The sequence below is a fragment of the Anopheles coluzzii genome, chromosome 2 (genome assembly GCF_943734685.1).
Source record: "Anopheles coluzzii chromosome 2, AcolN3, whole genome shotgun sequence".
NCBI lineage: Eukaryota > Metazoa > Arthropoda > Insecta > Diptera > Culicidae > Anopheles > Anopheles coluzzii.
The window spans coordinates 120,194,830-120,207,264 of NC_064670.1; the positions used below are offsets into that span (position 1 = coordinate 120,194,830).

Sequence of the window (12,435 nt, forward strand, 5' to 3'; positions counted from 1 at the left end):
CCCGCCGTGTGTCTCTCTCGCTCGTGCTCGTGGAGGTGTTGATGGAGTGATAAATGCGGGTCTGCGCTAATCAGTTAATCAATTACTAACTAGCGCAACCCTCGGCCGCGGGGAAACGCGCTGAACCTTTCTGCACTGACAGTGCCGGGAAAAATGGCTCTCGCGTGTCAAAGCATAAGATTTATGCTAAAATGATTGCAAAGTGCGACAAAGTAAAGGCAGCTAGGTGTGTGCGTGTTGTGGAGATGAATGTTATGTTTGCTGGTACGCAGACTAGCGGCTTTCGGTGGGCTTTTGATTGATGGCGAACCGTTTAATCAACTGTAATCAGGCTAAGGAGAGATGTTTCCCTGATAAAAGGGCGGCAAATGGGTTTACGCGATTTAAAGTCAATTTTCCTTTGATAATGGCTGATGAATACTTCCGGAATGGATGAAGCATTGGAGCAGAAATCTTCTCAGCTATCGACAAGCCTATTCCAGAAAGATAAAGGCAACGATTCAAACTTTTTTGCACTTTGATTAAATTACATTTTCTCAATTTCAATTCAAATCGATTGTTGTTGCTGTTGTTGGGAGTCTTCAATTTATCGCTCACTATTTTATGCTCATTCCGTGATATATATTCCACCTCCAATGGGCTTTCCGAAAACAACGATCCCATGGGCAACTTTAGTCGTGAAACGATTTAGACGACCATCAAAAATGTGACTTCTCCTCCGCCCTGTCAAAAGTGACATTTCCATCGAAAATCTTATCAACGGAACTCCGGCACAGCACAGGAGATAAAACATCACCGTCTCCGTTCCAAATTCCCGGGCACCGATCGTTCCCCGTCCACTACTGGGAATCAAGTTTTTAGATTTAGGTTCTTTTTTGTTTTTTTGGTCGTGCAAAAATCGCTTTTCAAACACACAAAGCCCCCCGAAACAGCTCCGGAAACGAACGATGAACGATTTGAAATTCCAATTTTTGCCATCAAAGTCCACGGGCACACACTCTTCCACACACCCAGGGGGGTCTGGCTGCCGCCTGCTTCCGGCCTGCCTGATAATAATGTCCCCAAAGCGTGGAGCTGTGGGGTCACACCCGCTGTGGGGAGAGGTTGTTTTTTGCTAGGGCTTCCCGCAGAAAGTGAAATCAGCGAATCAGCACTCGCCCGCACCGCGACGGTGGTCGACAGTCGTCATCAGAGTTGGGCGCGCGCGCGCGCGTGTGTGTCTATATGTCACTTATGTTTTATTCATTTGCGATCAATTCCTGGACTCTGGTATCTCCTTCTTCTACCCCGAAAACCGCACAAGACAGCACAGGAAGGTGTGTGGTGTGTGGTGGCAGCAGCATAGTTTACATTTCGCGCTGTTCCTGTTGCTGTTGAGATCCAACGAGATGAGAAGCATTTGACGCTGTAAAGCACATCAAAATAGGAACCAAACAGCGCAGAACGGTTATCGGAATTTGGCACAGCAAGGCGATACACACCGCGTTTCCGGATTTGGGCAAAAAAACTTAAATTTTGAATCCATCCAGTTTTTGGGAAATTCCTTCCGAACGAGTCTTTGACAGCAATTGTGAGAGGGTGGACGCCTCCGAAGAGAAATGGAGAATAACTCGAAGGACTTTGCATAGTTTGAATTAATTTATCCAAAGTGCATAACGTGCGGGACGTGCCAAAACAAAGCAAAGCAACACAAAGCGTGACATAAAAATAATTTTTCATAAAACAGCACTTTCACTTGCGTCCTCCGACGGTGGAGCTGGTAGAGTGCGTCGCGACGAAGGGAGGGAAGTGGAAGTTGGTCATTCCTTTTCAAGTTTTGGCACGCTGTTAAGAGGGAGACCCATTTGGCAGTGGAATTTATTTTATTTATCTGCATTTATCTTCGCACGATCGTTTGTCTTGATTCCTGTTTTGATTATACTTTTGTGTGTGTGTTGTTTTGGGCCATATCGGAGGGTTTTTTTTTCGACATAAAAGATACACCAAACCTGTATAAACATAATTAAAAATGCTGTTTTTTTTAGCATCACGAGCGAAAAGTGTGCCATTTTCATTAGCTTAATTTGTGCCTTGTTGAGCGAGTGAGGGCCAAGTTATGCTTTAATTCTGGTAAAAGGAAGTCCCTTGGAGGGGGTGGAGGTTACGCTTACAGGTTCGTACGCTTCTAATACCGCCACTGATGGGCTCGCCTTCTTGCGCTTCCTTTTTTGCCCTTTACTGGGCGTGTTTTTCGGGATAAAAACCGTAAAATAATCCTAACAAACAATTCCACGAATTTCACAGTGGACGAATGCTTACCCCTTGTCTGCCTCTCTGTCTCATCACTCGGTACGATCTTTGATGTCTCCGGGGAGATAGTACGCAGAGAGAGAGAGAGAGCACCCCAAAAAACAGTCTATTCATCGGCTTTTGACCGAAAATTTAATTCCCATTCTCTACCGGCTCGAGTCAGCTTTTAATCGCACGGTCAGGCTGACAGCATCCTCCTCCAAGCTGCCCTTTTGATTTCCCCCTCACCGCTCTGAGTTTGGTGAAAGAATCAACGATGAATGGCGCTGATAGCAGTCAGTACGCACCAACCGATGGACAGCCCAGCTCCGGGTGGTACTATCGCGCAATGTTTTTCCCCGTTCCGTCCGGTACCGGTTTGGTGGTCAATGTCGTGATCTTCTGCTCATCCGTTGTAAAATCCACCGGCGGAGAAAGCCTCCCGAAATAAAAACAACAACAAAATACCTGGACGGCGCGAAAAACAAGCGCGTATACCTTTCAGTTTCGTACAATGCTGCATACATTCCCCCGGGCAGCGGGATTGTTTCTCATTCCTCTGAGCGCCCGGGCCGGGAATGGCTCCGCCGCGCACAGCGCAAAGGGCGGGAAAACAATGGTCAAGAGAGGGTTTCGTGTGATTTAAAGAGAAAAACTGACCACACGCTCAGCGGACCGGGCGTACCAGCGAAAGTTATTACGCGCGCGCGAGTGCGCGGGAACTTTGGGGACGCACCACCTCACTGGCAAACCTTTTACGCAACACACAACTTACGCGTGGGGCCATTTTCCGAACCCGCCGTACTGGTGTGCAATTCCAATGGAAGGCTTATTTGCGGCCTTTTGTTTTTCGCCTTCCCTGCTGCTGGTGAAGAAGATTTTGGCTTTCGATAGGGGAGTGAACAACCTGTTCCTCCACGATCACGATGTCGCTTGTTAGGTGGCGGAGGTGCCAGCTTCCGCAGCAATTGCGATTGCCCGCGGCCGGAAGTTGCCTCATCTCGGGCAGTGGCGGTGCGTAATTTCGGACACCGGCTCCGTCGCACCATCTTCACATCATCTTTCATCATCGCCCAATGCGCGGCTGGTGCCCGGTGAAAGATCGCTTTTGTAATGATGCGCAGCGGTGGTGTAGAAGATGGTGGCTGGGAAAGGTTAATTCATGGTGAAGTTTCACTTCACGCTCGCACGTTCAAACCCCTCAGTTTTCACACACACACACACAGGCGGTGTACCCCAACTATTATCGGAAACATTACTTTTACCGGTTAATGTGGAAGGCCTTTTCCTTCCTATTCCTCCACGGCTCGCAGCAATAAATAACTCGATTGGAAAAATTAACCTACCATCAAATGATTGTTAATATTTCGATCGTACGCTACCCAGCGCTACCCCGTGTTTTGTTGAAGGTTAATTTGTTTTTAATTTTCCGTCGCGACTTATGCTCGCGAATTGTCGCTCATTTACTCGCAATCAAAGCTTCCCCAAAACCTTTGGGCGGGAACGATTCCTTTCCTACCCTTTTCAGTGTGGATAATTTCGATAATTGAAAAAAGAAAGTATTGCTTCTATTTTCTCCTACCCCGCAGTGTCTAGTGTCTTCGGAAGTCGTCGGGCCGTAGGGGTCGGTGATGAGCCAATTAGATGGGAGTCCTGCATTTTTTGTTGGGCTTGCTGTTTTACCACCACAGCCACCAGTGAGATCTCTGTTGTATCGCAGGGTGTGTAATTAGCTTTATAATACACCCTAAGGGTGTGACCACCGAGATCGTGATTACGGCACGCCTGCTGAATGGGCGTCCATTGTTCCTTCCAAGTCGGCAAGGCACGGACGCGGAATCGGGCCGGGTTTGTTTGATTGTAAACCTGCGCGTTGATTGATTTCGCTTGTTACGCTTCATTAGAAGAATTTCGCAATTGCCCGTCAAATGAACCGGTATCATTTTGAACAGCGCGTTTAGTGCCAGCCGTAAACTCACAATCTCCGCTTCATCATAAAAAACCTGTCTAATTATACATCTCTCGTGTTTATTTGCAGAAAATGACAACGCTTCGGCTTATTGCGATAGCCACCTCCGTGTGTGTTCTTTTACACGTGGCGCACTGTGAGCCAAACTACCAGCCCCAGCAACAGCCGGGCGGGAACGATTTTAGTGGCGCCGGTGGAGGCGTAAACACCGGAAACGCACTCTACGGTGCACCAAACCACCAACAGCAACTGCAACCGAGACCCTATCCACCGGCCGGACCTCCCCCACTACTGGCTCGCTTTCGACCGGCGAACCAAGCCACTACCCCGGCTCCGACCTTCTTCCAGCGGATCTCGAATTGGTTTTCCTTTCTGGGCGATGACGGTGGTGACCGACGGCAGCAGCAGCAACAATCGCCACAGCAACAACAACAACTCCAGCCACAGCTGCCACAGCTTCCACCGCAGCGCCATTTACCACCACAGTACACCGCACAGCCAACACCGTCCGTGCAAACACAGCAACAGCTCCAATTTCAACAGCAACAGCAACAACAACAGTTTCATCAACAATATCAACCACAACAACCACAACAGCAACCAATACAGCAGCAGCCGTTTCCCTATCCGTTTCAAATTCGCAACGGAAGTCGGGCGACCCAGCTCGCTCCCCAGCAGCAGCAGCAGCATGTCGTTGCTGCAGGCTTCCAGCCAAGTGCCCCCGTACAGGAAAGTTCAGGCTCGAGCTACCATGCTGCGATAGCACCGGGGGTACATCAGCACACGTTCGGGCCGTCCACACTGCAGCAGCAGATCGTACCGCAGGCGAACGTGTTCCGAGACCCCGAGCCAACAACGGGCAGACCACCCGTCGCGAACATTGGCGAGGTAAACTACCATCCGTGCAACAATGTTCCTTGGGTACCGATAGCACCTCCACCCGAGTATCCAACGGCTGTTGGTGGAGTTGGTGGATCTATTCCGGCTGCTGCTCCTCCTCCAAAAGTGCCTCCAAAAGAGTTTCCAAGTGTGCCGAATCGACCTCCACCGATCAAGATACAAGTAGCACCGAAAGGACAGGTACAATCGGTTAATCCTTACTCTGGTGCTTCGGGAGGAGCACTTGAGCCGGCCATTATTACAGCGGCACCACAAGCCCAGCAGCTGATCCAGCTCCAGCTTCAGCAGCAACAGCATCAGCTACAAAACCTGCAACTCCAGCAACTTCAACTACAACAGCAACAACTTCAGCAGCAACTCCAGCAACTGAAAACGACCACCTCCAGTACAACGGTTCCTCCCGTGGTCCCTGTTGCAGCACACTTCATTACCAAAACGCCCGATGCAATAGTGACTGCTGCGCCTTCTTCCACCCTGCAACCGATCACGCTGCGCCAAGTCTCTGCCTCTTACTTCACCAACAAAGAGTACGCACCGCCGGCTAAGCTGTTGCCGATCCAGAACGAAGGCAAACCGCTCGCTCCAATACCGTTGCCCAACCTGAGCGCTACTCCGATACCGCCGCTTTACACGGCCGGCTCGTTCCACAGCGATCCGTACAAGTTCTATCGTCCCTACCGTCCGGTAGAGCCCATCCGAGAGCTTGGCCACGGATATCCGACCTCCTCCAAGTCCATGTCCAATAGCTACATCCGCTACCCGCACGATCCGGCCGGCAAGAATGACTCCATCTTTGATGTGGAGCAATTTGCATCTTCTGCCTCGTCGTCCATCTACACCACGGTGGCGTACTCGAACGGTGAAGACTCGAAGCCGGCAGCATCGGAGAAGCGTAATGTGGCCACGAGTAGCAATGGAAGTAGCGGTGCCAATATCCCACCACACGGAGGCAGCAATGGGGATGACGCTGAGTACGACTCGGAAGAAGACGATCAGAACTCACCGATCATTCGCACCACGATCGAAGTTTCGAGCATTGTGCCTCAGACAAGGTACTACGGTTCAACGACTACACCAGTTAGTCCTATCTCGAGCACTACGACACCGCGTCCCGAGCGGTACAGTACCTATCCGGCACCGGCGCCGTCCGATCTTGGCAACGGTGTGCAGATTATTTACTCGGCCAATCTGCAGACGAATCCTCCAATCAGTCCGGTAAACAATCAGCTAAGCGAAGAGCAGGAGGAACCAACTGAACCCGCGGCCCAGCGTGTTGTTCAAACTACGACGGTTCGGGCCCCAACGACCACAGTGGACCCGGAAACAACACCTCCAACTGACATCTACACGGAACCGTTCCGCATCGGTTCCAGTCTGCCGATGGAGTTCCAGAAACAACCCAGTCCCGAACCGGACAGCCAAACGGTGGTAACAGCCTCGCCGAGTGATGATCCTCCATCGACGACGGCCACTCCACTGCCCTCCTCACTGACGGCAACGTTCGGCGGGTATCAGAATCTAATGTCCACGAAGAAACCGAAACAAATCCAGATCATCATACCGTACAATACGTTCAAAAAGCCGGAACCATTTAAACCACTCCCACCTCAGGAGAACCTTGAAGACTTGGACTACAACGCACCGGCAGAGTCGAGCATCGTTACGTCGAAACACGCGGAACGCTCCGGACCTACGCCACCCTCGGGTAATGCCATCCAGCAGTCGTCCAAATCCAAAACCCGCTTCATCGAGAACGACTCCGTCAAGTACTTCCAATCAACTACCCATCTGAAGGAGATCCTGCAGAAGGAGACGACCCAACCGTTCATGAAACCGCCCACGAAAACGCCACAAAAACCGGCCAAGGTGAAGAAGGTTCGCCCGATCGAGATCTCCAAAGAGTCGAAACCATTCACCGTGCGCATACCGAAGATGACACCACTGCCACCGGTCGTAAGCCTAAGCAGCCTAATCAGCGTTCGTGGTGGTATGGAACGACACACCACACCACTGCCCGATGAGGGCAGCAATGCTGCCGGAGGAGGCTCACGAACTCCCTCCCCACCGATCGCCCTGTCCAAGTACTCGCGACCCGTCACGCCCCACTACGTTAACGTGACGCGCGTCAAGATCTCCCCGACAACCTACGCACAAAAGTCGCGCACGACCATCTCGCAGCTGCTGCGCACGACCAAAATCATTCCCAAAGGTCCCAAGCTGTTCGGAAACGATTTGCTCGTCTCGGAGACGGTCCGTACGGTCAGGCCGCCCCTATCGCCAGCATCGACCACGTATCAGCAGCATCGCCGTACGACACTTCTAACAACCTCCTCGACCACACCGCATACAACGACAACCACCACAACGACGGAACAACCGCCACCACCACCACCACCCCCGGCACCGGTGCATGAAGATCCGGCCGGCGACAACACGGTCGGCCCCATCTACGAGCGTACCATCGACTGGGACATTGATCCGAACGAGCTGCAGCGCAAGATCGACACCTGGACGGAGCAGGAGTTCGGGTCGGAGGACTTTGCGCGCAAAGCCAGCACGCTGTCGCTGCACCGCGTCACCAAAGCGATACCGTGGGAGTTCCTCACCTCGACCATGCTGCCCGCCCTGCACGACAAACCGGGCAAGAGTAGCCGGTCCGGCTGGCAGCACGTCAAGATTGCCATATCGCCAATAACGAAGGAAAAGATCTACGTCGTTACGCCGCAGCCCTGGACGGTGGCAGCGGTGCCACAGCCGCATCATTCCCACCATCATCGCAACCATCATCACGAGCATCATCCAGCGTCGTCGCAGGTGCTCGAGGAACGGAACGGGCGTGTGCTGACGCCACGGTTCAGTGTGCGGCCAACGCCACTGTACTACAAGGGCGGTGGCATCTACCAGACCGGCTCATCGACGGTGGATGTTTCACCGGAATCTGGTAAGTTCCGGGATGGGGAACCGTTTTTTTTCAGGGAGGAACTAAGGGAGGGACTACAGAGTGAGCTACAGGTGAGCTACGGAATAACATACTCTACCACATCCAGTTAAGAAAAAAGCGTATGCAATGACTTACAGCACAATCTTGCCGATGAGTATTGGTGAAACTTACCTAAAACGAGAGAGAAAGAAAGAGAAAAGACGAATGGAAAAACATGATTAGATGCGTATTAACACTGTAAATGTACACAAAATGAAATGATTTTTCGCGGAAATGAAATGTTTTTAATTTTGGCAATGTCACAATTCTTTTATACTGCCATTCGTCTACTTTCCAGTGAACGATCTGCTGGAGCAGAAACCGAAGCATCGATTTAGCATCAGTAGCAGCAGCAGCAGCAGTAGTAGCAGTATGGTGGCTGCCGGCACTGGGACAAAGGTGAAACACCTGCTCCAGCAGCGAAAGTACGTCCGGAAGAAACTGCCCTTCGGTGGTCCGGGCACGGGCCGACCCAGTTCCAGCCGGGAGGACGTGTAGCTACGGCCAAGGTTGACAGCAACCAGAGTGGAAGAGCACAAGACGGAAGAACGACTTTAAGCAGGAAATTACCACACGTACCAAAGGCCGTTCCTACAGACTAATGAGTTGAGACAGCAAACGAAATGCAACCAATAGGGAATAGGGTGTGTGGGTTTGTGTGCAGTTGCGTACGCACCGGTACGCAAATAAGCGTTAGAGCAACAGATAAGGCGCAAGCTTACACTAGATAAATGAAACTAGGTAAATATAAATCAATGGCGACAGGGCGAAACCAACACAGTGCCGGCCCATTTGTCACGCGGTGGTACAAGGGACCATCGGAAATAGAGACATGGGTTTGGTTTTTAGCCGTCACTCGATTGGTAATTAGCGTGCAAGCGCTCTTTGGAGCTTCCAGCCAACGCGGTATACATACACCAGGGGGTCTTGCTAATGGGTAAGGTTTGCATAAACGCATAAACATAAAACAATACTTTTAGTCTGTGATTGATAGGGGTGTAGTGGTGGGATACGAAGAAGAAGTAAGTTCCATGATGGTGCAACACATCGGTTCATAAGGTTGTATAATTGGGATAAGGTTCCTTTCGCAGGCCCGGGGGCATTAAAGGTAGCAGTTCGCGGCTCGCAGTGGCGTGGCTGAAGACTGTGCGCAACCATCTTCACCACGAAGCACGAGCCGCACTCGCTCACCTTTCGTTATGATTAACTGACTGAACGCAGATGAAGAGTGGCGCAAAAAAAAACATTAGAAAATAGACAAACGAAGGTTAGGAAGCAAAAAAAAAACGATGCGGGTTCAATGAAAGTGCGTTTGAATAAATGCGCTAATTAGAAGAAGGCGGAGGCAGCTTCATACTAACTAACAAACCCCTCCTGATGATGCTTGGGAAAAACAACCGCACATCGGTGCGGTGGGATGTGAAATGTGCAGCACCAACGATTGGGGATTGGAATAATTGGCTGAAGAAAGTGAGAGGAATTAAAACAGAGAAATATGAAGTTAAGGGAAAAAAAATCATCTATTGAAAGCGAACTTTTTCGCACAAAAGTGAACAACACAGGGTGGTTAGACATTAATTATGGGGTACGCCGTTTGATAACCCTTACCCCGAGGCGTCGACGTTGAATCAGTCAGTTTGGGTGGCAGATAGAGAGAGAGAGATAGAAGGATTGGATTTGTAGAAAATGATGTATATTATAGGGAGGATAGAGAGGCGAGCAATAACTTACGAGCGATATTGGGGAAGCTATTTAACGAATTAATTTAATACTTTGAGCGTAAGTTGGGGGGAAAACAACCTGCGTGAAACCCTGTACAGAGGTGTGAGTGTGTAATGGTAAATAAATCGTAACATGAGTCAAACAACGTGTAACAAACAAATACAGCCTCTCTTGCAATGAATTTATAGGCTGACAGGAGCGATTTACTCGGAAAGAAATAAATATGGTCGGCTAATTATTATTATTTTAATAGAAGAAAATAGTAATAAGTAAGTAAAGAGTAAGAGTGTTTCTTTTAGTCGAGCCTGAAAACGGTAGATGAAAACAAAACCACAAAAACAAAACAAAGCTAGACAAGACATACGCATGAGCAGACGCACGCACGATTCGACCGAAAAGAAGAAACAAAAAAAAACAGACACAAACAATCAAACAACGTGGGAAAAGGTGGGTAGAAATTTGCAACGCCACATAATAATAAAGAGAAAAACTAAAGTAACCAAGAACGGGATAAAACAAAACCACAAAACGAACATAAACCATGATGAAAAAGGAGAGTGAGAGTAAGAGAGAGAAAGAATTGGGGGGAAAACCACACTAAGCGACTAATAAATGAAAACAAAAGTATTAAATTATTGCGGAATGTGAACTGGCTGTTGACTGCGTGTCTTTTCTCTTTGTTTGCGACCGTGTGCACATCCCTCCATCCACCATTCCCCTTTGGGTTATCATCTGCGGGTGGAGGTGAAAGGTGAAAGAAAGCTTCAGCGGAGCGGGCGCCTCACGGGAGGGAAATGAAATCGAAAGCGAATGAAGCAAAGTTCTCACGCATCATTTTGCGCCGCTAAAGAGAATGGCTTGGTGGGGTCTTTGTATGTGTGTGTGTGTGTGATGAGTTTTCCTTCCCATTGTGGTGCTGGTTTTCCCGCCTTTGCTGTAATTCTGCTGTTTTTTACGCTGCTCTTCCCCGCGAGATGAACTTTAACCCGCCGGTAGAGGGCGTACACGTGCCTGCGTGATCGGCGTGTCTGCGGATGATCGTCATGGGGCGGGCGTGGATGGTTATGATACTATCAATTGTTCGTCCAAATTGAAAGCGAGAAATTGGAAGCGTTGAAACATATTTCATGCTTTCTTTGTTTTAGTTTTAAAGCTTTGCTAGAGCATTGTTGGGGGTCAATAGTTCAGTACGTTAAACAAGCTATATGGATTTGCTTCAACGTTCCAACGGGCTTCAACGTGACCTGCAACGAAAGGATCTTATTTCTTCGACTCCGAATGCACGCTTCTCTTTAACCATTAAAAATAAACTTCCAAAGAGGAACCGCTGGAATTCCAACGAACTGATGCCAATGCCAAAGTGCAGAAGTGGCACAAAAGCTTACCACCAATCTCACAGTGAAACGAGATAATTGCATCGCAATAGAATGGAAGACGCAAAACGAACCGAACTCCACACTTTGCATACTAATCAACCGTCACCAAACCGTTGGAAGCGAATGCTAACTGCTCCGATTGCTCCGTTGCTTCTCCGTTGGCCAGTGCGATCAATAATTAGTTTGTTTAATCGAAATGACCTGGGACTGCAATTAAACCCAACATTCAAAAAAGAAACACGAGTTCATCTAACACTGCACAGGGTGTAGTGAAAACTTTACCAGTGAAGAAAAGCAGTTTGGTCGATTGACATCGCAGGCGAACACCTTTTGCGGAGTGGCGTTGGTAGCCTTTCCTTGTTGAACCAACCGAACGGTGGCGTGATAAGATAAGATTTTCAGCAAAGGAAAGTTGCCGTTTTTCTGCAGAACAGTCAGAGCGGGAGTCGGGGAGTCTTAATTACGGCGGGAGTGCAATCGTAGAGGTTGTGGTTTAGAGAACGAACGGTCTTTTGGTTGGGGAAAGGTGATTATTTTGTTGTCCAACTCACCGACAGAAAGTTTTCGAAATCGATTATTGCAATTTCAGGTTTACAGAAAAGAAGAGGTGGGTAAACAGGAGTGGATGGTTTTAAGATTGATAGGATGTTATTGAGCAGCTTACGGATAATCTAAACAATAACAGGAAAGTTCGTTGGTTCGATTAAGAAATTCCCCTTTCCAGTCAAAAGTATTGTGTTAATACAAGAGAAACGTTTTAGGTGTTTTAAGTAAATAAAAATGGTTGAAAGGGATTGATTGTTTGTGGATTATCAGTCAGTGATTCAATTAAAGCGTTGGAAAGAATTGAAGGAACTTTATTCAAAGAAAACTGTGCTTTTATTCCAGGTTCGTATTCTACTCAAAAGGGAAAACCATTCACGGTGTTCGATCGTTGAATGCTTTTGAAACCTTCATAACGCTATTCAGAATGTCCCCTTTGTGGTTGTATTATTTAAATGAGCGCTAAAAGATACACTGTTTGCATACTTTCAGGCGTTTTGATGTTTTTAAGCGTTATTCGAGGCATTTATCGTTGCTATTCTTTTCAGAAAGAACTACAAAACGTAAAATAATACAACCAACAGTTAAAAGTTCATCAATCGCACATTAGCACCATCTGTGCGTGGTATCACCGTGGTAGCGCATTTAAATTACCAGTGGCAAATGATACTGGAAAA

The 12,435-nt window shown here is 48.7% G+C and overlaps 2 protein-coding genes across 13 annotated transcripts in view; one reads left to right on the forward strand and one right to left on the reverse strand.

Annotated features, from left to right (window-relative positions):
* The window catches only part of LOC120949497 (mucin-2-like), a 35,271-nt gene extending 24,783 nt beyond the window's left edge, over nucleotides 1-10,488 (forward strand). For both annotated transcript variants that reach the window (XM_049607403.1, XM_049607404.1), the window contains exons 3-4: nucleotides 4,307-8,078; nucleotides 8,416-10,488. In XM_049607403.1, the coding sequence (XP_049463360.1) occupies nucleotides 4,307-8,078; nucleotides 8,416-8,615 (3,972 nt within the window). In that variant the 3' untranslated portion in view covers nucleotides 8,616-10,488. The remainder of the gene's footprint in view (nucleotides 1-4,306; nucleotides 8,079-8,415) is intronic.
* Nucleotides 1-12,435, reverse strand: part of LOC120949498 (high affinity cAMP-specific and IBMX-insensitive 3',5'-cyclic phosphodiesterase 8) — a 127,977-nt gene that overhangs the window by 36,148 nt on the left and 79,394 nt on the right. For 7 of the 11 annotated variants that reach the window (XM_040366827.2, XM_040366833.2, XM_049607407.1 and 4 more), the window contains one exon: nucleotides 8,214-8,249. The exons of the other annotated variants lie outside the window; for them this stretch is intronic. In XM_040366827.2, the coding sequence (XP_040222761.2) occupies nucleotides 8,214-8,249 (36 nt within the window). The remainder of the gene's footprint in view (nucleotides 1-8,213; nucleotides 8,250-12,435) is intronic. 11 annotated transcript variants of the gene reach the window in all.